This window comes from Dermacentor albipictus, chromosome 3 (assembly GCF_038994185.2).
Source record: "Dermacentor albipictus isolate Rhodes 1998 colony chromosome 3, USDA_Dalb.pri_finalv2, whole genome shotgun sequence".
In the NCBI taxonomy this organism is placed as follows: Eukaryota; Metazoa; Arthropoda; class Arachnida; order Ixodida; family Ixodidae; genus Dermacentor; species Dermacentor albipictus.
This window is the reverse complement of record NC_091823.1, coordinates 73,074,273-73,102,227: the sequence shown is the minus strand read 5'-3', so window position 1 is coordinate 73,102,227 and position 27,955 is coordinate 73,074,273. Positions and strand designations below refer to the sequence as shown.

The window sequence follows — 27,955 nt, the reverse complement described above, 5'->3', positions numbered from 1 at the left end:
TGTGATCAGTAAACATGCTTTTGGGGTAAAAGCTCGAGAATATAATTTTCTCGCGGCGTTATGTCGCATTGTAAGACGTGTTCACGGAGGGCACTATCAAAAACGGGCCAATAGCGCCCTCTGTGCCGCATTTATCGGTTTCGGGTAGTACCTATTATTGCGAAGAACGTGTCTCCGCTAATCGTAGCGTAGTGCTGGTGATGTATTTTGCCTTCCATGCACCGCAGCGGCACTTTCAACACATTTTGTCCATGTTAATGCTTTAACATTCCGCAAAATCGCGGCGCATTGCCTGCTTGGCCGCGCTGCCAGAGTGGCACAACGTCGGGCTGAGACAAACTCCAGGAAGATACGTGCATCACATTGGAGTAGCGGCTTTTGAAAAATAATGTGGTCAGTGTATGTCCAACCACAAGATTTTGGCGGCCATGGACGCGCCGCGACAGAGCTGTACGACTCGTCGGCGTTGGTACGTACGCGCTTACGCCAACTGAAGCTAGATCTAGGTTACGTACCTGCTTTGCTGTTAAATGCAAGTCGAGCGATAGCAATCGAAACTAAAAACTGACATATTGCGCGATTCAGACTCGGTAGCTAAAGGTTAGCTTCAACGTGAAAAGGCGGACTCCGGCGTGAAGGTGCGGGCTCAATCATTTGTAAATCGTTAACTGGCATCAACCTGCTGCAGTTGCCTGACTGTCTCATCTTCTACATATTTTGCTCGTAGCTCCATTTAATTTTCCATTATCTTTTATCACATGGCGCGCCCGGCGTGCCGATTCCAGCGATAGCAACGTCGGCGGCAGCGTGACGGGCCGTAAGTCGCGGCAGACAGGGAGATAAGGACGTTCTTTATTCTATGATAAGGATGGAAAACGAAATAGAATATGAGAAAATATGGCCCCTGGCCACACAGGGCTTCACCTATGCCAGGACAGAAAGCGCCTTTAGAACTGCGCTATGATCCTTTCAATCTTTCACGTATCGCCGACGTGGCCTAAGCTTTTCCTTATCGGAACGCGGATACTCCATTAGCGCAACCATGAGAACTGGGGGAACAGCATACGTGCATTATTTTTAACATAACCAATATGGAATGCTCAATCGCTTATATATCTAATTTTGTTATTCTCCAGATTACTTAACCTTATTATGCGTCATGCAGTCAACCGGCAAACTACTTCGATCATTATATACGTTTTCTCGGCAGTCCTTTCACCATGGACATCAATAATTGTTTCATGGCCGCTATGGGCACGCGAGAAAGTTTGAAATCCGATGTGCACGATGAATACTCGCTTATCGTGACTTGCCACGAGACAGTGCACGTGCCGTTGCCTCCTGCTTACATTGGTTCTGAGGGACGGGGAATTAAAACGCTGTTGGAAAGCTGGAAAGGACAGTATGTCGAGAGGTGCGTCACAAGTGCTTTCGTCGAAAGATTGTCTGCAACTTTTTGCGCACACGCGTGATCGCAGGCTTTACAGAACACGCTAGGCACGTTAAGTGCCAAACAGGAGTTTTCGCTTGTAATCCATCTTTAATCTAAACCATGTGTGCAATAGCCAGTGCACTATAGGCTGCGCTGTATAAGCTTGGATATCTGACATGTCCTGTGAGCTCCCAGATGTGCAACCTGCGATGATTGCAAGGGAGTGAAGAGCAGTTAGAGTGAACTGATTGTTACTTGCGTGATTAAAGTTATTTTTGTTAATGATTTCAGACTCCACGGTGTCCTCCTGGGATACGAAAACCTCAAGTTCGTTGAAGCGAGCGGCACGATTATTGACGACCAGCCGTTTGTGCATCAAGATGTTGTCGGAGATTTTCAAGTTTTTAGGCCAGAGACTGGTTCTATAGTACGAGCTCACATCAACAGGTAGCGCACTTTCCCTTTCGTATGTGCTTCATGCATGAATCGATTATGTAACATATTAACCAAGAACCGCAGTTTTCGTTGCCCATCACTCATTAATGACCCTCCGGGTCGCGTGAGATATGAATAACTGAGAGCAAATAAATAAATGCGGGCGAATAGTATTCACTGTCAAACATGTCAGTTTCGTGCATGCTCCGTGTACTTAATCGGAAGTATTTAAGTAACAGGCAAAAAAAAAAAAAGTAACGAAGTGTGTTCACTAAAACAAATTATCATTTCAAGCAAAGCTGCAATCTTCTTTCAAGTTAAACTGGATAGCTGTTTACAAACTGTTTTTGGAACATACTTGGCTGTGACATAAATATGTTTTTTCCCTCTGCAGAATGAGTAAAAGCCATGTGGGCTGCCTCGTGCATAATTGGATCAACTTGTCCATCCTGTTGCCCCCAAATCCTTCTCCAGAGTTGTCACGATACCTCAACATGGGACAGGAAATACTATGCAAAATAACGTCAGTGTCGGTGTACCGTCACAATGCACTCAAACTTCGTGGCTCAATCACATCTGAATGGTTTGTATGTCACGCCACTTTTTGTAGTATAATGGAAAAGAATGCGCTTGAGTTGCTGTCATGCTGTGCAAATTGAAATTGCAAATGCTAGTGCAAATGTGTCACCGAGTCATTTTGTCATCATCATCATTATTATTTCATGCATGTAGTGACACAGACCTGTCTTTCAGTAGCTGTAGCAAGCTTGCACATGAAATAGGCAACACTGATATTGTGAATATTAAAATAATAATTGTAATCGCAAAACACTCCTGCAAGCTGCTACTTTATAAAGGAATAAAAAAAAATATATGCTGGTGACATCAGTAATGGTTAGACTTCGAGCATGCTTATTGTGTTGTGGTGAAAGCGTAACAAGATACACAGTTCGGAGGGTGCAGGCACTTGCATTATACATCAGTTATATTGTCTGAAAAATTTAACAGACATTTGTTACTATCATTATCGTCACATTTGTCTATATAGCACTGGCTTGTACATTGACTGCTTCAACCTGTGCTATTTTACCAGCTTCTGCAGATGCATGTGCATGCAGTTATGCTAGCTGCACAAGATACGTTTATCATGAGCAAGAAGAATGAGGTAATAAGCAGCTTGAATGAAAAAAAAATAAAGTCCCTCATATCCCTCCTGTTATTCTTGCTCATGATAATGATGTGTTTTACACGGATAGCTCCAAGCCCCTGGTATCAGCTAATTCCTCTCACTAATTTTATGTTGAGGACCTCCGTCTTGATGCCATGAGGTAGCATGCGATGGCTTATTGGCCAGTCACCTCCTCCTATGTTCACATACTATCTAACAACTGTGAGTGAAAGGATTTTCCACATTCACTGCCATGGCCTTGGGGGGGGTGCTGGCTAACATTGCTAGGTCCAACGTCGCACCCATACACAAATACTGAAAAAAACTTGAATGGCAGAACGGCCGCTGCAGTTGCTTAAAGGGGCTATGACATAGTTGCCCAATTGTAATCCCAGTTTATCACTGTAACTGAGAGTAGAGGGGCCATTATGGCCATACAGACAAAGAGAAGTTGGGCTTTCTGCACGGATTTTAATTTGAAATTGCTGATTACTGACAACGACTGCCATTTTGGCATCGGTTCTGTGACGTCGGGAAGTGCGTAGCCACCACAGCGTGGTCTTCTCCGAAAACATGTACGACTTCTTGCTTCACATGCTGTGGCGCCCGATGGTACAGTAAGTGTGCCGCTCTTGAATTGTGCCTGCAATTGTTTCTGTTGCACGATAAAAGCAGCGCAAACCCAGAGAATGCCTACAGCAACCATCTCTGGCTGATCACCAATACGCACATGTGCAAACAAAGCCACACATGTGAACCATGGTGCTTTTCCGGCTACTGCTAATCGCTTGCAGTACACAAAAGCATGTCCTTCGAGATTGGCTTTCGTTACTCCGAGGGAGTCATTACTTGGGGTGTGATTTCGTATTGTCACCAGTTAGTGTTGCCAGACTGCTGTACGATTTAACAGCAACATAAAAAAAAAAACTCCGGTACAAATTTTCTACTGCACCACATGCACTCAGATTTGGCCAGCTTGCTGTGGGAGGCATACTGTTTAAGATGCAATGCATAATTAAAATTCAGCAGGTTGACGTCATGGCATCATTAGTTGGTAAAGCGCTACACATGTAACTGGGAAAATATTGGTTTGGCTCCCACACGTGGGCAAGTTATCTTTTCAACCACTTTCATTCCCCTTTTTTCTTATTATTTCTACATTTCAGTTATCTGCCTTCATTGTCTGTTTTCTTCATACATCGTTATCAAGTTGTTTTTTATTTTGGGTGCCACAAACTCCAGGCAATTTAACTTACAGTTCTGACATGATAAAGCATGAGTGTCAGGGTGCTGGAGCTGAGAACGAAGTATTTTATGCCTGACTGGGCTTGTAGTGCCACAAACATCATGAACAACAGCAAACAACATACACATTGTATGAAAATAATGACAGCTGTAGCATAATAGCCGTAAATAGAGCCAGCAAGTTTTTGACACTGTCAAAACATCCGGAAACCCCCAGTTAGCTACACATCTGAATAGTACAGTTTCAATCTTTTTCTGAAGTTGGAGAGAGGTCAAGATTGTTCTTTGGTGTTAAATAAATCAGGGCCATCATTAAAAAAATTTGGAATCTGCCATTTTAAAACTGAGTACTGTGATTTGTTCTGGCTTTTCTCTTTATGAAATTTCTAGTTCTTATAGTGAAATGGGCATAATATTCGTTTATGTGGAAAAAAAATTATACGGATCGATTTTCAATTCTTAAATTGATAGTGCAGATAACTTTAGTTTGTATAGATTGTAAACTTTCAATGATGGTCCTGGTGAAAACAAGCAAAAGTATTTTGATGTATTGAAATGTTGTGAACAAAGCGAATACCTTTTTTTTTTTTTGCATGCAGATTGACGTTTGTATATTAGATTTATAGTGGTGTCCCAAATCAGTAAGCAACAGTGGAGTTGAGAGTTCTAATTATAGCCACCTCACTATTTATTTGTTTATATATTTTACCCTGAGGGTTTGCACATTATAGAGGGGAGGGGCATATTTCAGACCAGAATTGGAAAAACATTTGATGCAATAGTAATGAGCATGAACAATCGACAAGTCCATGCAAAAATGTACAGCTACAGTAAAATGACAAAAGAGAGAGAGAGAGAAACGTAGCAGTATAAATTATCGAATCTGAAAGTAAAAACATGTATGACTTCACTTATATGTCAACTTACATTTTACGCAGCCTGCTGGTCACAAGGTCACTCATTCATTTCTTGGTTGCAGGAGCACTCATGATAAGTTAATCTGGAGCTCTCCGCTATGCTATGCTATGCCTGATAACCCAATTGTAGCTTTGAAATGGGATGAAGAAGTACAAGCCACTCAATTTGCTGATGAGACAGCACCAAGTGCTATATTAGTGTAGTAAATCGGTTTTGATGCATAGTTGTAAATTGTGCAAAGAACACAGGGAAATGAAAAGCGTCGATCACACAAATGCACTTTTTGCAAGTGAAAGTTTCGTTAATGTGTACCACACCCTCTTCTATACAAGCAATGGTCATATGATTTTGTTGCATGCAAAACCCTGCAAGATTATGACAAGACTGATAAACATAAGAGAAGAAGGCGAGATAAACAGTGGAAAGAACACAGGTTATCGTTTGCTAGCCCCAAGTGCGTTCGTGTGTCTGATCCTTCTCATTGTCCATTTTCTTTTTGCACAATATGCAATCATGATATAGTAGTGCACGTCGTTGACCTAACACCGAGATATGTCAAGACATATCTTTGTCTTCCCATGTTGCAAACTCTTCCAAATTGCAAAATTTACGAATTTGGGCTCTTTCTCCAATTTTATGAATGTTCTGTAAAGTTTACAAAAACAAACTCTGTTCGCAAAAAAGCTTTAAGTGCAGGATCCCGTATACTAGAGGGGTACTTGCTTCGAGTAAGTTTCTTCTAACAAGCTCCTGAAGCAGACAAAATTGGCAAAAGCAAACTTACTGAAAAAGTCACAGTAATTAAAAAACAGTGTGTTGCTTGTTAGTATCCGCTGTTCCAAATTCGCTGCTGCTTGTGTTGTTGCATCTAAAGTTAAACCTTCGTTAAGAAATTGCATATGTATCCCATGAAACAGGCATGCTCAGGACAAAATGTAAAGAATGCGTGCTATCCCACCGCTTCCCTGTGAAATATTTACTAATTTTTCAGTTCACTGTTTGGCAGGTATGTAACATTGTGCCTTTGCCTTATTATGTTGCTCAGCCTCAAGCTAATGGGAGACACCATACCACTCATACAGACATCTTACGACGACGAGCTGGTGGAATACGAGAGCAATTTTGGAGATGACTGGAACGATAACTGTGGCTCTGATGCGGAGGTCGAGGCACAGCAGGAGCTGTGCTACCTGGAGCCTGATGAAGACTTTTCTATGAGGCCGCGGGGCCAGCTGCTGTCAGAAGGTGGCTCATTAACCTCGATGGAACCACCACATCAGTCACCAGAAAAGCCAAAGAGGAAGAAGAAAAGTGTTGGTGAAGAGAAGCAGGCCAGTGTGCGTGCCAGTCAGTCGAGTGACACAGCAGTAAGCCAGGATTCTGAGTTTTCAGCTCCTGCCCTTTCTGACTCTGGAAAAATGAAAGCCAAGAAAAGAAAACGAAAATGTGATGATGATGGTGCCCCTACAGCTAAGAAGCGAAAAGAAGAGAAGAGAAAGGGAGAAAAAGAGGTGAATGAAAGGTAATTATACTTAGTTTACTTCGAGCAGCCTTGCTACATTGAAGGATGGTAAAGCGGGCAAGCATGATGTGATCCATTGTAAGCAGTGCACAGGCAAAGGAGATTGACAAAAGAGTGTTTCTTCTTAGTTACCGTCATCAATTTGCATGCTGCTTACAATAGCTACTACGGTTTATTTGTTGCGTGGTTTTATGTGGTAGTGAAGTGTGAAGCTTCTATGTCGTAGCATTAACAACAACGCTTGAACTCTGAGTTTGTGTATGCTTTCTGTGGAAGATTTCCCTTCATAGAAGGGTAATGGTTTTGACTAGTTGGTTTTGCATTACGTTAAGTGGTGCAGCACGAAGCAGGACAGAGGGACACTGAAAGAACAAGCACTTATTGCCATCTGAAATTTTATTGTTTGATATTGTTTGGATGTGACCAGCTTTCTGAACCCCAATTATTTATTTATTTATTTATTTATTTATTTATTTATTTATTTATTTATTTATTATTACCTCAAAGGCCCCGGTGTGGGGTATTTCATGAGGGATGGGTGACCACCTCAGTGGAATGTGGAGTCAATGGCAGCCTTGAAATGATGTGGATCGGAGTGGTGCACGGCGTCGGCAGAAAGGTCATTCCAGTCCCGGGCAGTCTTCACAAAGAAAGAATGTAGGTGCGCAGTGGTCCGGGCAGGCGGAGGGTACACAGATTTTACGTGACGTAATCGGCAAGATTGACGGCGAGCTGGAACGATGGCTGAAGTACTAGGAGCAGAATGATGAAATTTGTGATAAAGACACAGTCTGAAAACATGACGCCTTATATCTAGATTGGAAATTCCTGCGTTTAATTTTAGCTGAAAGACACTAGTGTGGTAAGAATAATCAAAATAAATATAACGAGCTGCACGATTCTGAACTGCTTCCAGAGTGTTAGAAAGGATGGTTTGGTGCGGGTCCCAAACAGCATGCGTATTCTAGCTTAGGTCTGACAAAAGTTAGGTAAGTTAGTATCTTTAAGGATGGCGGTACGAAGCCCAAGTTGCGGCGGAAGTAACCAAGCATGCGATTGGCTTCGTTAGTGATGTTCGTAATATGAGAGGACCAAGAAAGGTGTTATTTGAGAGTGTAAGGGCAAGGTACTTGCATGACTCCACAGATGATATTTCTAAGTTGCAGAGAACGTACTTAGGAGAATGGTGAAGCTTCCGTCGATGAAAAGGTACTAGTAAAGTCTTTGTAGTGTTTAGTGACATTAGCCATATGCTGCACCAAATGGTAACTTTGTCTAGATCATCTTGCAATGCGTGGTTGTCGGTATCAGCTAGGAAGGGGTGATAAGTGCCACAATCATCAGCTAAAAGGCGAATGTTAGAAGAAAGATTAGCCGGTAAATCATTAATATATATAAGGAAGAGGAGGGGCCCGAGAACTGTGCCTTGGGATACACCGGAGAGAACAGGGCTTTTAGAGGATGAGTGGTTGTTAGCATACACAAACTGTTGTCTGTTAGTCAAGAAATTTCGTATCCAGCCCAAAACAAGGGGATTAAGGTGCAAGCGAGAAAGTTTTAGGAGAAGTCATCAAAACTCAAGGCGGGTTTATCCGCCCCCTAACCCCAAACTCGACAGGGCCCAAGCGGTAGACTGGCGGCAGCTACAAACAAAGACCTTCCCCAACCCCGTCCATCTCAGGAGGATATATCCGGACGTCTACTCAGATGATAACTGCAAGCTATGCAGCAGGGCTCACGCAACTCCTAGACACATTCTCTGGGAATGTGACGTTATATGCGAAGAAAATGCAGTTTCCCCAGATGAAGCTGCGGCGCGATGGACGGCCGCGTTGCGCAGCTCAAACCTCGAAAATCAACTATGGGCCATCCAGCAAGCCCGTGAGGCGGCGAGGAGACAGGATCTCCGGACCTCCTCGGGGGCGGCCTAGGCCCAGGCCACGAATTTGCCGGATTGTTAATAAAGTTGTTACCACCACCACCACCACCAAGTCGTTGATGCGCAACTTTGTCAAACGCCTTTTCAATATCTAAAAAAGAGGGCATCAACTGGGATGTTTTGATCAAGGTTAGAGCTTATGTCACTTATAAAGAGTGCTAATTGGCTATCACAAGATAAACCTTTACGGAAGCCGTAAACCGTGCTCTGGCGGCGGCTACATCTGGCGTGGCGGCACAGCCCATATCTTGAAAGTGATCTGCAAAAGTGGCAAAGTGAAGGATGTGCTGAAAGCTCCGTGAGTGCTGTGTTCTCCCCAATTAGTTGGCATTGAAGCGAGAGGCAGCACCTAGGTGAATTCGCTCGCTGCTGTGGGTGCTATGTAGAAAGCGATCATCTTACGAGATGCACAGAGGGACGGCTTTTCCCTTGGGTAAGCATAGAAATGCTTACACATTTATAACCATCAAATTTCAGTGTGCCTTTATTATCTATGAATTCGTAAGCGTTGTCGAACACCAGCTGCTGCCTACACTCTTAAAACTGTTGCACCCTTTGGGTTGTAAATTTGTCCCACAACAATAATCGTCATCTGCCTTGCTTGCGTTTCCTTTCCTGAAAACTCAGCGCCCGCTACTTTCCTGTCGAGAATGCTGCGTCACACTGATAACGCGCATGCCGTTCGTGACTGGGAAGTACCGGGCTCGCCGCGTTAGAGAAAGGAAACGCGGGCAAGACGGATGACGATTATTGTTGTGGGACAAGATAAGCCCCAAAGGGTGTAAATTTTTCTAAGAGTGTAGAGGACGTGTTCAAGAAGGTCTCCTTCTGCAGCTACGCAGTACTGAGTACGCTTTATCATATCTTCTGTGACTTTCTTGATGACCGACGCTAGAATTCTACTGCAGACATCCGTTAGCCTTTCTTTGAGCTGATCTGATGTCCGTCTTGATCATGTGAACACAATCTTTCACATAACCCCAAAGAAAGAAAGTGAATGGAGAGAGGTCAGGTGTCCTAGCCGGCTAATTTAGAGGCCCGTGCCTTCCAATCTATTGCGCATAAAAAGTTGCATCCAGCCAGTTTTGTGCTCCACTGCTGCTGTATGCTGGCACTCCATCTTGCTGATACCACAGAAGTGGAAGACATGACAGCGGGACTTCACTGAGAAACTCACCCACCACTTCTTTTCATTTCATGTCATTTCATTTATTTACCCTAAGGGCCCAGAATAGGGCATTACAAAGGGGGGCATAACAACAACGAGAAACTTCAAGGGGGGGTTATAAGAATGAAGGTCAAAACACAAAATAAAGAACATAAGGATTTTGTCCATGTAACCTTTTGCAGTCATCTTGTGATCGAAGAAGAGCATAACACCAGCGGTAATTCTGAACCACACATTGAATGACCACTGGTACTGGTGCCGAGTGCACTTTACCCATTGTAGATTGGAGTCACTCCAATAGTGTGCATTATGCAAATTTACCTGGTTGTTTCTGCAAAAATTCATTTCACCATTTTACATGATGTTGCTCAAAATGTTCGGTGGCTCGTTGGCTTTTGTGAGGAGCCAATTCAAGAAATCTACATGATTCTGCAGGTCCCTATCTTCCAAGCATTAGTGCAGTTTAAGGTGGTATGGATGAAAAGCCAAGTCATTTAGAATCCTCCAAACTAATGACTTGGAAATTGGGACCTGGACGGCCACGTCCCACACGATAGCATGAGGGTTTGAGGCCATATATGTTAGAACATCTCTGTGTAGGCTAGGACTCAAAGATGGAGTCCTCCGCCGCTCTTTCTGGCAGCTGCTGGTCTGTCTCAGGTTTTAATAATTTCTGATGATATTCGACGTTTTTGGTGTACGGCCACCCTTCCATGACTGATAAATATTTGCAGCATTCCTCTCATTGCCGTTTGCAGCTCCCAAGGCAAGGATTATGTTTTTCTTGTGCTCATTAGAGGAAGATATGGCGATTTGGACAAAACAAAACACACCTGTAAACCTTCACACCGACATTGCCAATTCGCTTTTGGGGTTATAGGTGTTGTGGAAAAAAAGAAAAAACACCATGCATTTTATCAACGCTAGGACAACAGCTATCGCAGCTTGTTTACAACTAACACCAAACGCGACATGTTACTTCAGCCGGGATGCAGCAGATAAGGAACTGGCTCGATCACAATGCTTTTATTTCCTTCGTTTTGTTCTGGCTAACTCAGAGAAAGCTTGTTTGAGGGCACTGCTTTATGATGCAGGTGGGAGCACAGTCGCGTGGTATTTTTCATATTTTGCGGGGTTTATTTATCAGTAAGAAAAAAATTTGTTCACAATTAGTATGTCACTGAAAATACCGCTATCAGATGTCTCTTAGCTGTGCCTACAAATGCCTCATTGAAAATTTGGAAATTAGGATAGTATATTGAGTTAGATAACTAATTACAATAACCTAATTAAATCTCACCAATGAAAAAGATTACTGGCAGCTACTCCACTGTACCGGTAACAATATGCACTAGGTTTTTTTCGGGTATTGCGATTGCTATCTTTAAAAATCTGCGTGCATGATAGTTAATTGGGACACCCTGTATATATTTATGACCTCTGCGTGCAAGTGACGATGTTTCCATTCCTAATGAATGTTGTCAATTATTAGAAGAGTTTTCTTTTTTTCATGAATCATTAGCAGTGCTTACTGGAAAGGGAAGCAATACTGAGATACATATCACTCACATGCATTTCACACGCCATTGATAAAAGAGTCTGCCGAAGGGGCATTGAAGTCTGCAGGTTTTTTTCATGGTCAAAAAAGCGCGCAAAGCAATTTGAAGTGAGGTGAACATACAGCAACGTATTCATTCTCTAGGCATAGGCTATCCATACCTTTAGAAATAATTTGTAATGGGCTATCTGCTTCTCTTTCAGAAATGCAATAAACTTTGTTCTGTGTGTATACTTGAATAAATTGTATATGTGCAGGGTGTTTACAGTAAAAATTTAGAACAATGTTGAAGTGAGAAAATATGGATGAGGCAGCCGCCGCTAGTGCTTCTAATGAGCTTGTCCTCTGATTGTCAGGATTTATACAAATAAAGCGAAAGTATGAATTAAAAACTGTGCGCGTCCGCGCCAACAATGATGCAGTAAGCTATTAGCCACAATAAAATTTTAGGTGATAAGGTTGAGGCAAGTCAAAAGAGACCTAAAATGGTGTGGGTGACAAAGCTCTGGTAATTACATTTTAGGTGTGTATGTGTGTGTGTGTGGGGGGGGGGGGGTGTAGGCTTCTGCATCACTGGGGGGGGGGGGTCTCTGCCCCCTCTGGAAAAATCTGGAGGGGGCTCGGGCCCCGGAGCCCCCTTGTTGTCAGTGCTCATGTCATCGCCCACAGCGAAGTGCCGCTGTGTACATTTCAATGCAAGCCATTGACTGCCCATCCACACTAACGCGGTGACGGTGCTACCACCTGTAGCCCAATCTCGTGGCCAATACTCTTAGACATCATGTCCGTCTTTGTTTGTCTTAAAGGAAGTGGGCTGTACCTCTTGGCTCTTGGCTTGAATACTTTATAGTAAAATTGAGAGTTGAGTCATTTGATATGAACTTGTGATTTCATGGCAGGTGCTTAAATGTGGACACAAGGGAGACAAACTTCATATGGATTGACTATCACTTGTAATATCGTAACATGGCAGGAAACAGAACAAATAATTATGCGGCGGACACAAAAATGGTATGTTAGATAGACTTAACTAGCTCGCTGAACGTTTTGTTTGAGCAGTTTGTGGAATTCCTTGAGACCTAGTTCTTATATTTGGCAGACAGGTTGTCACATTTTTTTTTTTTGAAGAAGCACGAATGGTTGTTGACTGGTGGAACACCCTCAAACCTGTGGAGTGCAAATGAACTACTCCTCCTATGAAATATCAAGGAACCATATTGGAGGATGAGGTGCGAGTTGCGGAAAAAGTCTGCCTCCAACATAACTCTAGTGGCACATAAGTCAACCTTTGATACCTCGCAAGGATGAGTTGTCATATTTAAACTGCTGTCTTCAACTGGAAGGGAATTGATAAGTCCATAAGTTGTGTTGGTGGTGCCATTAGGAGAGTATGCATAGATAGAAATAATTTCCTGGTATATAGTGACTTATGTATGATAATCGACGTTTATGTTATCTGGGGATCTTCGAATAGTGAAATTTTCAAATCAGTTTGAATACAAGTATTGAAAAAGTTCTGAGGAGACATAATGCTTAGAAAACTGGCAGCTCTTTATACGAAGTGTCTGTCGACTGCAAGGATCCCAGAGAACTCATCATCGTCGTCATCAGCCTGGTTACGCCCACTGCAGGGCAAAGGCCTCTCCCATAGTTCTCCAACTACCTCAGTCAGAGAACTGGAACTACCCCAGAGAACTGGAAGAATGCAAATAATATACTAATCCACAAAAAGGGAGACATTAAAGAATTGAAAAATTATAGGCCTATTAGCTTACTCCCAGTATTATATAAAATATTTACCAGAATAATCTCCAATAGAACAAGGGCAACACTGTACTTTAGTCAACCAAGGGAGCAGGCTGGCTTCAGGTAAGGTTACTCTACAATGGATCATATCCATGTCAATAATAAGGTTATCGAGAAATCCGCAGAGTACAATAAGCCTCTCTGTATGGCTTTCATAGATTACGAAAAAGCATTTGATTCAGTAGAGGTACCAGCAGTCATAGAGGCAATGCGTAATCAAGGAGTACAGAACGCTTACGTGTATACCTTGGAAAATATCTACAGAGGTTCCACAGCTACCTTAATTCTACAAAAGAAAAGCAGGACGATACCTATAAAGAAAGGGGTCAGACAGGGAGACACTATCTCTCCAATGCTATTCACTGCGTGTTTAGAAGAAGTATTCAAGCTATTAAACTGAAAAGGCTTAGGAGTAAGGATTGACAGCGAATATCTCGGCAACCTTCGGTTTGCCGATGACATTGTTCTATTCAGCAACAATGCAGAAGAGTTACAACCAATGATTGAGGACCTTAACAGAGGGAGTGTAAGAGTGGGGTTGAAGATTAGTATGCAGAAGACAAAGATAATGCTGAAAAACCGGGCAAGGGAACAGGAGTTCAGGATCGCAAGTCAGCCTCTAGAGTCTGTGGAGGAGTATGTTTACCTAGGTCAATTAGTCACAGGGAACCCTGATCTTGAGAAGGCAATTCATAGAAGAATAAAAATGGGTTGGATCACATACAGCAGACATTGTCAGCTCCTGACTGGAAGCTTACCATTATCATTGAAAAGGAAAGTGTACAATCAGTGCATTTTGCCGGTACTGACATATGGGTCAGAGACATGGAGACTGACAAAGAAGCTCGAGAACAAGTTAAGGACCGTGCAAACAGCGATGGAACAAAGAATGCTAGGCGTAACTTTAAGAGACAGAAAGATGTGGTTTGGATCAGAGAGCAAATGGGTATAGCCAATATTCTAATTGACATTAAGAGAAAAAAATGGAGCTGGGAAGGTCATGCAATGCCCAGGTTAGATAACCGCTGGACCATTAGGGTTACAGAATGTGTCAAGAGAAGGGAAGCGCAGTAGATGATGGCAGAAAACTAGATGGGGCGGTGAAATTAGGGAATTCGTGGGCGCTAGGTGGAATCGGTTGGCACTGGACAGGGGTAATTGGAGATCGCAGGAAGAGGCTTTCGTCCTGCAGTGGACATCATAAAACAGGCTGCTGCTGCTGCTGATGATGATGATGGTCATGACGATGATCTAAAAAGAAATGACCTTCAAGTATTAAATATTGAATATTTTCTCGTTTCTAAACAGTGAAAAAGACAGGTTTATTCTCCTTACTTTATACAGTATGCATGTAATGACGTTTGTAATTGGAACTCTGGTAAACTGACAAACTTGTAAATGAGAAAGAAATGTTTTCAGTTATCTGACTCAACGTGACTATGGAAGTAATGGAACAAGGGAACAGCAAATAACCAGATACATGTATAGTGCAGCATTCATTGAAGTAAAGAGGTGTGATACCACAGTTCTGCGCATTGTGTTAAAGGGATTCAGATATGGTGAGACCAGGTAAATCATTAATTGGCTTGCCTAAATTGAGACAACAAATCTGTGCAGAAACAGCACAAATATTCTGGACGCAAGAAAGGAGCAGACATTGGTACTGATGTCTATAACTTCCTTAAGTTTGTTTTTCTTGCGCTCAAATCATGAACCAACCAGCCCAAATGCATACGCTCCTACAACAAATTTGTGTTTTGCCTTGCTAAAAAATGATTGATTCTTATTGAGTGCCTGGAAATTGCTGAGCAGAAGTGATCTGCCTGTACGTTCGCTCATTAACTGGTACCTCTGTGCCACAGCTGTAGCTCTCCATCTGCGTATAATAATTCGTAGGAGTTCTCACTTGCGCCGGTCTCCCTCCTTTGGGACTATAATGAGTGTTGTCAGCCCTTGCACTAAAACAAAATCAAATATGTTATAATTTCTAGTGGAAAATTTCTTAATCGAATAACAAGGGACTGTTTTATTTGCATGTGAAGGTTTAAATGTGTACACATGCTTAACATTATCCTTACTGTTTCCTTGGTGTCAGTGTTTCTTTGCCTGCTGTTTAAGGTACCCTGACACACTTTTCTAGCTAACCATAGAGGGGCCTCACTACCAAAGGATGTCGCCTCACGAATCTCATGCCACAAAATCTTTTCTAATCCTTCAGCTATAAGCGGAGCTATCACATGGATACGCAGCTTTCTCTCTCTTTTTGTCTCTGATAGTGTGCTGGAAGCTACAGAGGGAAAAGCCAAGGAGGGCAAAGCCCTGCCCAGAAGTCGAGTGTCTTGGTGGCAAGGGAGCTCATTAGGCCACTCCGTGGTAGCCGTGGTAGACGAGGCTATACAGAATGCCGCTGCTATCTCAGGAGGCCACATACAGCAGGCACAGCTATGCGCAACTGTTGTGCATAGACCAGCAGTGCAAAGATGAAATGATTTTTCTGTCTTTTTTGAGATCACAGGCGTATATACATTTCATTTATTTATGGCAACTCAGAGTTAGCAAGTAAAGCATTACTGGGAATATTCTTATGATGACGAAATCGGCCAGTAGCTGTTGGTGGGTCCACCTGCTTGTTGTGCTGCTGCATGATGACATTGTGGAACCGAGAGCAAGTGACCTTTACTGTTTTTGACACGAGATTGTAAATTCCCTGTTGCATGAAATGCAACAATATTTGACTAACATGTTCACATGTTCAATTGTACAGATCAGTGACTCTTTATTACTATGTTCAAAAAGTGTTTCAGGGTCGCTTTAACATGACTGCTGCATGTGAAAAGCAATACTGGAATACTTCCTTTTCTTCTTCTTTTTTTTTTGTTTGTGCTGAGGCATGCATTAAACACTTGGAACACTTGCAACAAATTATCGAAAACCTTAGCCGGCAAAGTGTAAGAGTTAGGTAGTTGACCTCTAGAATCTGTGCAAGAGTACGTTTGTATAGGCCAAATATTCACACGGGACCTTGATCACCAGAAGGAAACTTACAGAAGAATAAAAATGGGTTGGAGTGCATATGGCAGGCATTACTAAGCCATGACTGGCAGTTTAATCCCTAAAAAGGAAAGTACAATCATTCTACCAGTGTTAACATATGGGGCAGAAACTTCAAGGTTAACAAAGAAGCTTGAGAAGAAGTTTAGGACTGGCGCAACGAGCAGTGGAATGAAAAATGATAGACATAAGATTAAGAGGCAGGAAGATATCAGTGACAATTAAAACGCAAATGGAGGTTGACAGTGCTCTAGTTGAGAAATAATTGGAGCTGGGCAGGTTTTGTAATGCATAGGGCAGGTAACAGGTGGTCTATTAGAGTTACAGAAAGGGTGCCAAAAGAAGGGAAGTGCAGTCAAGGATGGCAGAGAACTAAGTGGTCTGATGAAAATAGGAAGTTTGCAAGCATAAGATTGGGTCAGCTGGCGCAAGACAGGTACAACTGGATATTGCTGGTAAAGGCTTTCGTTTTGCCGTGGGCATAAATAGGCTCCTAAGAGAGAAAAAGGCTCAGTGCTAGGATGGCTTGAGAGTGACTGCAGCCTGCCACTCCAGGCTGGGCTATACTGGAGAACAGAAATGCAGGGGAAGGCGGAAGGAAATGGAAAATGACGAAATGACAGTGTCGTTCTGGAGCGCTCACTCCAGGCAACTCCTATTTCAAGAAATAAAAGCAGGGTGCTCACAATATACTTGGCTGGCCATTCTTCAACACTTGCCTCTGGATCTGAGCATTCTGATGAGATCTGATGAGCATACTGAGGTGCTCTTGACATTACACTGCCAGAGTGGTTTGTGGGATCTTGGGGTTTACGGTCACGTGGCGGCACCGTGGGCTCCTGTGCTCATCGAGTTACATAAACATTGCTACAAGAAACTCTCCTGCTGCAATCCTTCAGCTACATTATGGGATGGGAATGATGTGTAGTACATGGATTTGCGTAATCTTTGTGCTTGTGGCTTCAGACATCTTGTGGCATTGTTTGCTGCACTTTATCATTCTCTGTTTCCCAGAGATAGTATCTTTCTGAATCAATGGAGGCAACAAGTTTCTGCATGCATGCATTGTCATTGTGAATTATGGCATCATATTTAACTCGATATTTAAAAAAAATTACCAGTTTACAGAGTCACGAAGTCTATGTGCATTATTATCTCACTCATCTAGCCTAATTTGAAACGAGTGATGTTCAAAGGAAGTTTGAGACTTGTTTGAGACTTGAAGTGACCAACAGTGGCCGTACAAGGGACGCCACAGGCTGGCTTTGTCACATGAGGCCAGTAGCCTCACATTAGCAAAAGTACTAGTTGACCGTAATTTGCAGCAGTGCTACCTTATGCTTTTGTTCTTAACGTCTTCTATTTTGCTCGCAGGAAGAAAGAGAAGAGGCAAAAAAGGAAAGAAAAATCGCTGAAGATGGACACTGAAGACAATGCCAGCAGTACCATTTCGTATTCCAGTGACCGTCTGTCAGCTTCTGAAAGTGCTTTCATCGAAGACATTATCAAGAAGAAAAAGAAAAAGGAGAAAATGCTAAAGGTGGATATTGAAAACATTGGCAGTAGCACAGCCTCATTCAGCAGCGATCATCACTCGGCTGCAGGAACACCTTCGATCCAAGGTATTGCTAAGAAGAAAAAGAAGACGCTGAAGATGGAAGTTGAAGACATTGCCAGTGGCACAGCTTCAATTTGCAGTGATCGTCTCTCAACTGCTGAAACAGCCTCCATTCAAGACACTGCTGAGCCAGTTACCATAGACCACAAATTGACTGTGTCTCCAAAGAAGCATAAAAAGAAGCACAAGAAGAGCAAGGTGGAAAATGGTAAGGTCCCCTACACATTTTGGTCTGGTCCTTGGTTGGGTCCCTTTTTAAGAATAGTTTTGTCTGCACCAGCCAGATGAATAGGGAAAGGCAAGCAGTTCATGTAGGCAAACTTGCAACTTGTATGCAAATGTCATCTCATATTTCACTCATTTTCATTAGGAATCAGTATGACCCACCTGCATGTGCTTGTGATGTTTCTTGAATTCTGTTATGAAGACATACCTGTATGCTGCCAGAGAAAGTTATCCAATTTTCATTGAATTGACGGTCGCCAAGCCTCTATCACTTATTGTTCACAAAATAATAAATGAACTCATTGAATACCGGTTCTCTGGCTATGCCATTCTACTGCTGAGCATGAGGTTATAGATTCTCTTCCTGGCTGCAGTAGGCATATCTATACTCTGTCTCACCAGTCGTTTGCAGTGATGCTAAAGGTACGAGGTGTACACAGGGAGTATTCTTGCAGAGTGAAATATAGTTCCAGATGTAACTGTCTGAATAATGGCGGGATTATAGAGCTTTGGTTTTGCTTGATACGTGATATATTACAGCGAAATGTTACATGTTACGACGTATCTCGTGAACTCGGCACCCGCTGAGCAGACGATGCAATGCAGATGAATGCATCTTGAGGGGCACTTGGCCTTCCTATTGGCTAATGAATCTCGCAGCTTCCACAGTGCTGCGAACGAATTGCGAGACGGAGTATATTTGGGGGTTGATCCAAAATAATCTGGAGCTAGCTATTACAACATTCTTCTTAGTTTAGGTGTTCCTTTGGTACATTGCACCCCAAATTAATGATTATAGGCAAATTGACATGGTAACAACTTTAGCACAGGTTGCTACCATAAAGCAACTGTGTTTAGTGTGACATGAAAGATTTTATTTATTTTTCTTCTTTTTGCATTTTGGCCGTTGTGGCTCAGTGAAAGTTATTCTTTGGCTTGTGTTGAATACAATGCCATCAATCTTTACTGATAAATAGTTAACTTTGCCCGTACAGGCACAGTCAAAATTTACAACATCATGACTGAATTTTCATAAGTTGCATCAAAATCTATGACCCTCCTCCTTGGCTTATTGTCACAATTTGGTAATAGCCTTGACTGCATAGTGTGAATAAAAATTTTGCTCTTTACTTGCAGGTTTCTCTGCAGAGAAAGAACATTTCAGGACAAAAATAGTTTTTGCACTAGAAGATGCAGACAAAGGGAAATGATTTTTGCAATGCATAACCAACTCGCCGAGATATCTTAACTTCATGCTTATCAAAAATAGAAAGTTTCGCGAAAGGGACATAGTCTTTCCCTTGTAGTCATGGCATAAAATGGTCAGAAGCTGTGTTCATGGCCCCTTTAAGTACTAATTCTGAAAAGCAGTGCTATAAATATGCAAATAAACTTTTATTTTGGCAATAAGTTGTTTTGGGAGAGGTGTTGTAATCCTCGATAAGATCTTAAACTAAGCTTGTATTTTTTTTTACTTTGTTAGGTAGCTGTTGACATCATAGAGACAGCATGAAGCCTCAATATCTGAGAAGTGCAACAAATAATTAATTTCATCGCCTTTAATGCAGCCTGCGAGATGTGGTATCCTCCTTCGCTGCTCTCCCGAGTTCTTTGAAGTGCTTTGTTCACAATTGTTCGCCTGTTCAGACATGAGGCTGATAAAGAAGGATCTGACTGCCTTGTGCGAGTCCGAGAAGATGATAGAGGAACTTTTGCGTTGTGAAAAGCCAGAGTGATTGCCACTTCCTCCGCCTCATGGGCAAACTTAGTTATATACAGAGGCTGCATTAACCAGGTTGCCCCCTGCATCTATAACCGAGACAGCGAACTTATCTCCACTGTTATATCTGGCAGCATCGACAAAGAGGGCACCTATTTTGTGCCGATTGATCTTTTTAAAGATGGATTTGGCTCTCGCAAATCTTCTAACCTTGTTATGCACTGGGTGGATGTTTCTCGGAATGGGGTCCACCATGATGTGAGTTCTGGTTTCCCAGGTCAAGCTAACTTTGGTCGCCGGTTTATGTCTGGGTTGCATACCCGCTTCTTCTACAATCTTGATCTTTGACTTAGTGGATGATAGTGTTGTTATTGGAGCTCCTGTGTGAGCTTCTATTAGCTCATCGATGGTGTTGTGGAGTCCCAGGTCCAGCAGCATCTCGGTGCTTGTGGACTGCGGAAGGCCAAGCACGTGCTTGAGGCTGGTTCTGAAAAGGGAATCAAGTTTGACCTTTTCCCCCTTACCTCAATTAAGGTACGGCGCGATGTAGATAACATGACTTAGAAAGAATGTCTGACAAGCTCTGAGCAGATTGTTTTCTTTGAGACCGCCTCTTCAACTTGAGATGCGGATTAGAAATCTTAGGACGTTACTAGCCTGTCCTGTGAGCCTCTTGAGGGCCGTCGAGTTACAGTCCTTGGCATCAATGAGGAGACCTAGAATCTTCACCACGTCCTTCCTTAGTATGGGATGTCCATTCCTAGCTTGAATCTCTATCAGCAGAGTTTCCAGAGGCACACGGTTTCTGACCCCTTGGCTGGTCTGTCGGTATAACAGTAGCTCTGATTTAGAGGAGGAGAGCTCAAGGCCCATGTTTGAAAGAAAGTCTTCCATAGCCTCCAACGCGCTTTGTAACGAGTGTTCTAGCATGGCTAGTGAGCCACCCGGCACCCAGATCGTGATGTCGTCCATATAAATGGCGTGATCCATGTTCAGGATTGCAGCAAGGCGAGTGGAGAGCTTGGGCATGGCTATATTGAATAAAAGAGGGGAGAGGACTGAGTCCTGCAGGGTGCCACAGGTGCCTAGCACGCAGGGTCCTCCCGAGACGGTGCCTAGTCGGAGGTGTGTCTTGGGATCTGAAGGAAAGATTTGGAGTAGTCATGAAAATGGTGACCAAGGCTAAGAAAGGAAATCTCCGTCAGGATGTGTCTACGTGCAACCCTGTCGAAGGTCTTGGAGAGGTCCAGTGTGAGTATCTCTCTCACGTCGCGTGTGGTATCAAAGATTGCTCTCTCAAGCAAAAGCATAGCATCCTGTGTGGACAGCGCCTGTCTAGAGCTGATTAGGTTGCATCTAAAGAGCTCCTTGTTCTCAATATCTTCAGTGATCCTGTGATGTATCGCGTGCTTCACAACCTTGGCAATGCCTGATGTAAGGGAAACAGGCCGCAGGTTGTGTATATGTGGGGGTTTTCCTCATTAGGGTATGAGTACCACTTTAATGGTGCACCACTCTACAAGGACCTATCCAGTTTTCCATACCTCATTGATTTCGGCCGTGACTATCTCGATTGCCTTATCGTCTAGGTTACTGAGGAGTTTGTTCGTGACTCTGTTGAAGAGAACATGTCTGATCTCTGACACGGTGAAGGGTTCATCTAGATCAGGTGCCAAGAGTCCCATGTAGTTTACATGCTCTACCAGGTGATCCCCATCTTTGGCGAGGGGGAGATAAGTATGTGCTAAGTTGTTGGCTAATTCTCTCTCTGTGAGACTGATTGCAATTTGCTTCCTTATGAGCCCATCCGTCACGAGGCTAAGGGTTCCCTTAGTCTGTTTATCGTTGAGGAGACTTTTCAATAAGCTCAATTTGCTGCCTCTTTGCATAAGCCCGTTTGTTTCGACACACGTCTCATCCCATTGCTGCTGGGCGAGCTGGGCCGAATAGGACTCAATCTCCTTGTTAAGAAGCGTGATTTTCGCTCTGAGTCTACGATTAAGCTTCTGGGTCTTCCACGTTGCCGAGAGGGCGTTTTGCCTCGAGAAGGTAAGCGAGTCTTGAGTCAATTTTAGCAACCTCCAAATCCGTAGTGATTTCTTTGGTTGCTTCTTTAACTGCCTTGTTGAGATTCTCTAGCAGATCTGCATACATCTCATCTGGCGGGACTGTTTCATTTCTGATTTTTCGAAAAAGGTCCCGGTCCACATATTCATACCTCGCAGGTGGTCTGGGTTTGACTCGCATCAAAATTTCGAGTATGTGATTGTCACTGCCTAGCTCCTCTTGGAGGTTGTCCCACATGCCTTCGATACCTCAGAGGAAGGTGAGATTGATGGTCGTATCCCAACTGACCGAGTTACTGGATTTGATGCGGATCCTTGTATCTGTGACAAGTATTAAGCTGAGCTCCGCTGTGTTGAAGGCCAAGTTCATCCCTTTTGCACTTTCGTAACCATACTCCCATTCCGTATTGGGGTATTAAAGTCGCCCGCAACAACGAGAGGCGCGTTTCTTGCCAACCTAGACACCGTGCCTAATAATGTTTTGAAGCCTCTTTTCCCATTTAATGGCGCATTGTACACATTAAGAATGAAAACGTTAGAATTGCTTGTTCTGTTGGGTATGATTTCTATTAGCTGGGCCTTGAGGCCCACTTTGTATGCAGGGACCTTATGCTCAACGAACGAGATGTTCTTGCTGATTAGGGTAGCAATACCTCTGCCCTTTTCTCCCCTGTATGCTACTATGCGGTACCACCAGAGAGAAATTTCTGCTCCACATTACATTTCCTGTAACAATATAACTTGCGGCTTGTCTGCAAGCTGTCCCAGTGGGGCCTTGTGCCTTTGGAAACTTGTGCAGTTCCACTGCCAGATTTTCAGATTGTTCCTGTTTGTGTTCGCCACTTTGCCTACTGAGGATGATCAAGCAGCCCTTTAGCCCCATCTTTGGGACTTGGATTTGCCTGAGTCTGCACTGTCGACACTTTAAGCCTGCCTTTGGCTTGGGCCTTCAGTCTCTCTAGTTGAGTTAGTCTCGTTTCCATCTCGGAGAGTATTTTCATCATGCGTCCTAGGGTCTTTTCTGTGTAAGCTAGCTTGCCTCAGCTCTTTGTTTTGGCAGGAGGATTGGCAGCGGAAGCTGGGGCTTCACTCGGCTCTGCCATCTCGTCCTCCTCATCCAACTTGCTCACTGGTTCTAGGTTGGAAGCTTTACACTTAGATTTGCCAGCAAACAGGCCTAGAGCTTTAATTTTATCCTCATCGCAGTTCGAGATTTGCCCTCTAATGGCCTCCGTAAGCTCTGCGAGTTCGCACCTGAGCTGTTCATTTTTCGCCTCAAGTGATTTAATTTGGGGATCATTCACTTGCTCTGATTGTGCCTCACCACTTGCTCTTTTGGCTGTTGTAGTCTTCTTTCCCATTGAAGGCACTGTACCGGAGCCCTTGACTTTGTCGGCCCATGTGGGCTGCTTCATGGGCTGGAAGCAGGACCGGGACCAGGATCTCGATCTGTATACACTGGTGTTCCCCCCTTTTCTCGAGCCGGTTCGCCTCCTGTAGCGAGAGCGGCCTCTGGAGCGAGAGCGCCACCTTGATTGTGAGCGGGCTCGCAGGGTGGAGCCACAATATGCGGCCGTAGGTGTCACCAAGCTCTGTGCTTAGGAGATACTGACGTCATCGCTGCCGACCATCTGTGCTTCTCACGCCATTTGTTGTCGCCTTCGGTGCTGACGCCTTACAATATGTGGGATCTGGTAGCGTTGTTTGCATGTCCTGTCGCCGGTGATATGGGGGCCACCGCATGCTTCACATTTGGGTGTGCATCAGTGTTCTTCCTCCTCTGACTTGACTTTTCCACAGCCATGGCACTTGTTCTGTTCCTCTTCGCTACTGGTGCACACGTCAGCTCAGTGTCCCATGAGGCCACATGCTTAGCACACATCCACCTGCCGTTTGTACAGAAAGCAAGGAACGAGGGTGACTTCACAACTGACCGTGCTGGGCACCCGCATGCTGTCGAAGTGTATAACAACTACTTGTGTGTTCCTAATTCTTCTGACTGTTAATGCCATAGCGTTTCCGGGGTTCAGAATCAGTCTTTTAAAGGCTCCTTCGTCAAGTGAAAGGTCAACGTTTCTTATTACACCTTTGCACGTGTCATAGGGAGCAAAGATGTAGGTTTTTCTGTCACAGGCCCGTTCTTTTCTTATTTACTGTGGCACAGGCTGTTCAAACTTCTCTCCGAGCTGAAAAAACAATGTTTGCGTCAAGACCCTTGGCATTTTTCTTAAGCTGAAGTGAATGCTCGTGAATGTATGGGATTACTGCTCATTACTTCAGCCTAATGGTGGGACTTGTGTATGGGCCAAGTCAACATTCAGAGAACCTCATTGATTTGAGCAGCCTAAAAGAAATGCATGATAAAGTTGAAATCGGATGCCAGTGCTCTTTAGATGATCTAATTGTTCCTGAAGCTGTGCTGCATCTTATGGTAGGAAGATTTGCTTAAGGCAGAATTAAGAGAGTCGTAGGCAATACCGTTAATATCTTGGGATGCCCTGAACAGTAGCTCAAGAGTAATTTTTTCTATCGTAGTGGAAAGCAACAGCAAACATGTTCTGGCTCAAAAAAACAGACACAAATCCAAAAACCGAACAGAACCATCCTTAGGCAATTCACACTTGAATGATATACCAAAGGCATTTTCTTTTAAAATCTTCATCACGTCGCTAAGATAGGAAGTAAAAGGATTACTAGAGAAGACGATAAGAAAATATCAACAAAGTGAAAAACTTGTTTCATCGATCTTTGCACTTCATGTTCTGTTGCAAGATCGGTGGCAGACAAGAATGCCTATGTCATTTAGGACAGGTACCACCTTGGAACTGCTGCAGATGCCCGGCTTTTGAATATGTAGGGCACCATCCCATGTAACAAACGTGGCTTTGAAATAGAAACATAATTTCATGAAAGCCTCCACTGTGACACCACGCTTGTTCCTGAAAGCAAGTTGGTTATGCAATGTTTTACATGCATCATAAGCTTGTCATGAGCCACAGAGAAAAATTGGTCCTCTACGTCAAAGCTTATCAAAGAACAGGAGCCAGGCTTCCGAGAAAGCAAGTAATCAGTTACGTGGTTAGAACTATAGTCGGGTACAACTTTAGAAAAAAGGGAAGGCCCCACCCAGATAACCAAAGCGTGAAGCCGATTGCCTTTGTGACTAAAATAGTCCCGCTCAAAAAATCTCGCTTCTAAAATGCATAATTCTTGGTTAAATAAGACTTTGGTATCTTGATGACTAGTTGGGTAGAGCTCTCGTAATTGTAATGCTACAGCACATTGCCGAATCGCGAGAGAAAAATAACCCCGTGCCTTCTACAACTCTGCGTGTCGTCTGCTTTTTAGCTTCATTGCAAGGGACAAAATTAAAAAGAGCAGCTCTACGTGGCTTTTGCATTGGTTTACATGCACATGGAACATTAGCTACTGCTTTTATGAGCTTAAAATGAATGAGTTGCTATTTAACAAGTACTTAAAGAAACAATGCATTTATCGAAACCATTACAAACCTGGTGCTAGAAGACGACCGAGGCAGGAAAGGTACACAAAATTCTTCATTCATTGGTTTATAAAAATATTCTTGGTTTTAAATAGCATTCGGCTTATATTTTTTTTGGTTTTGTTTTCTAGCAAAGTTATTTTCAAGAATGTGGTTCAAGAATGTGTAGGGGAATGTGACTTTTTTTGTTCCTTTTCATTTTTTTTTTGTACAGCGATAGTGCACGAACACACTCAGTGCTAACAGTGGGCACGAGACTTTGGCAAACTTACCTCGTCATAACTTTACTTTGGAGCAAAACAAAAGACCATGGAACAAACACTCAGGATGTTTGTTTGTAGCAGTGTGTCGCCACGGAATCCTGTTTTCAGATGCTTAGCACAGCTCAGAATAAACGCACGCTGCACAAATGATGCATCGTAAGGTTGCAATAATATTTCCGGCATGGTAGGCCACCACAAGCAGTTTGGGAATCCACTCTGACAAGGGGCAGATGCACACAACTGAGACGACTCGGCCCAGTTCGAAGCGCGGGCGGCCATCTTCTTCATCGGCGGGGTCACCAGCTCTCCGGTTCCTGACGTCAGTCTAGAGTGCGTGCCCACTGGTGGAAGCTCGTTTGCATCTGCCTTGGAGGAGTAAATGCCCCTTTTTTGTAAAATTGTACCCGACTATAGGGATAAGAAAGGGATCTTCTATGCACAATGAGGAAAGGTGCTTTTGGAGGTAGCCAGAAACTACATGTGACCAGGTATGGTGTTCCGTTACAATGGAGTGGAAAGGGATGTTCAATTTGTGCGTTTTCGCAGCAGAGATTATGCTGAGTCTATGCATGACCATCAAGCGTGACCATCATTCTGTAGGTGCATGCATTGATGGCCTTTGGTATCACATAACTGCAACCTCGGCTTTTTGTGAGGTAACCATCCTGCTACTTTATGTCCGAAACTGCTACACTTGGCATGCAGTTTGAATTATATGCTCTAAAACATGGTGTAATTAATTTTTTATTGCGCTGCATTGTTTTGTTATCTGAATGTGTGGGTTTGTTTGGCATCGGTGGTCCTGTAGATATTGACTTGTTCTTAATATCAAGAAAAACTTTGGAAGAAGTTATTTTTAAAGGCAGACTGTGCTCAAGTTGAAAAAAGAAAGACATTATTTGATGCACCTCGCTTTGTTTATTACTTTTGCAGGTCCATCATATGATGCTGGCGTAGACTCGATGTGTTCAGATGTCAATTTGAAGGTCAAAAAAAAGAAGAAGAAAAAGGAAAAGATGGAACACTGACAATTTAGTCTAGAGAATGTGAGTACACTGGTACAAAAATTTCAGTAGTTATTAAAGATGTACAGTCGAACACTTCTACAATAAAATAACCTCTATAATGAAGGATTACACATGCTACCACTGAGTTCCTATCATATATTTGTATTGTGAAAGCCCCCTACAATGAAGACCACTACAACAAATTTGTCTTGACAAGGAAGGAATTTAGGTCTCCCCGACAGCTTATTTGTTGGTTTACAATGATGAACACGTGTACCGGTACAGCCACTTAGCTGCAGTGCACATAGGGCGCACTGGTTGACGCTACAGCATAGACCATGTGGGACAGTCTGTAATCCCCCCCGTTCTACTGCATACTTCACTAATGTGATAAGCTGCTCGGAACTGATGGTTGATGACCTCATTGAGGCCATTACACATGGAAAGGTGCTTAAGGTCAACGAAAGAGGCAACGCTGGTACGTGACACTGTAGCTGTACTTCACACCACCGCATGGTTTTGTTATGGAGCATGTCGTGAACCTTAATGCCATAAGGTTTGCAGCAGTCACACAGTCTGTTGTATGAATCATGCAGAACAGAATGACTTCTTTCACTATATATTTTTAAAATTCATGTTAATGTTTCTTTCTTTTTTTTTTTTTCTTGTTCAGTGTGCTTGGCGTACTCCATTTCAAATGGCACAGACAATAATGAACGATTTTGGGGGTCCCGAGTGCTTTGTTGTAAATGCGTTTGACTGTATATCTTTCAAGCCCTTGTTCTACTTCTATAAATTCAGATGGTGCTTTTAATTTGTGTTTTCAGGTTGATTTTTAGGGGCAAATGAATTGCTGCTCACAGCTAGACACCCCAAGAGGAGACTTGAGAAGTCCTGTTATCAAGGCCATTTTGAGCTCCTGCTAATGGATTGAAGCACAATTTTAGGTTGCACTATTGACAGAGTTCAGGCTACCCTGAAACATGTCATTGTAAATTTCATTGTTCATCTCATAATAAATTGCTTGTTTTATTATATTTCTGTTAACTCATCTGGACAGTCATGGTTGTTTTATTTTATTCCATCAGTAGCATGCCCACTTTTTATTGCATTGCATTGCTTTAGTTTTTGCTTTAATGTTTGTGTTTTCACTAAGTGTGGTACATCACTAGATATATCAGTGTAAGCTCAATGGGGCCCTAAAGAGGCAGAGACGGTACTCCGTTTGGACACGTTCATTTGATCATCATATAGGCATTACTTGCTATCATTGGATGCAGTGAATAAAGTGCATTGTCATTCTGGAGCCAAT

The 27,955-nt window shown here is 43.1% G+C and overlaps 1 protein-coding gene across 3 annotated transcripts; it reads left to right on the top strand.

Annotated features, from left to right (window-relative positions):
* Nucleotides 1-215: 215 nt before the first annotated feature.
* On the top strand, nt 216-27,949 carry LOC135900648 (DNA-directed RNA polymerase I subunit RPA43-like). Of its 3 annotated transcripts, none has more exons than XM_065430164.2 (7): nt 216-469; nt 1,724-1,879; nt 2,262-2,450; nt 6,244-6,720; nt 17,617-18,068; nt 26,570-26,682; nt 27,471-27,949. In XM_065430164.2, exons 3-6 carry the CDS (start codon nt 2,263-2,265, stop codon nt 26,662-26,664), a joined length of 1,212 nt encoding a protein of 403 aa, XP_065286236.2. In that variant the 5' UTR covers nt 216-469; nt 1,724-1,879; nt 2,262; the 3' UTR covers nt 26,665-26,682; nt 27,471-27,949. The 3 variants fall into 3 exon arrangements, with proteins under 3 accessions (XP_065286236.2, XP_065286237.2, XP_065286233.2); XM_065430165.2 differs by lacking the exon at nt 216-469 and adding an exon at nt 739-817; XM_065430161.2 differs by lacking the exon at nt 216-469 and adding an exon at nt 900-1,414.
* The last annotated feature ends 6 nt before the right edge of the window (nt 27,950-27,955 follow it).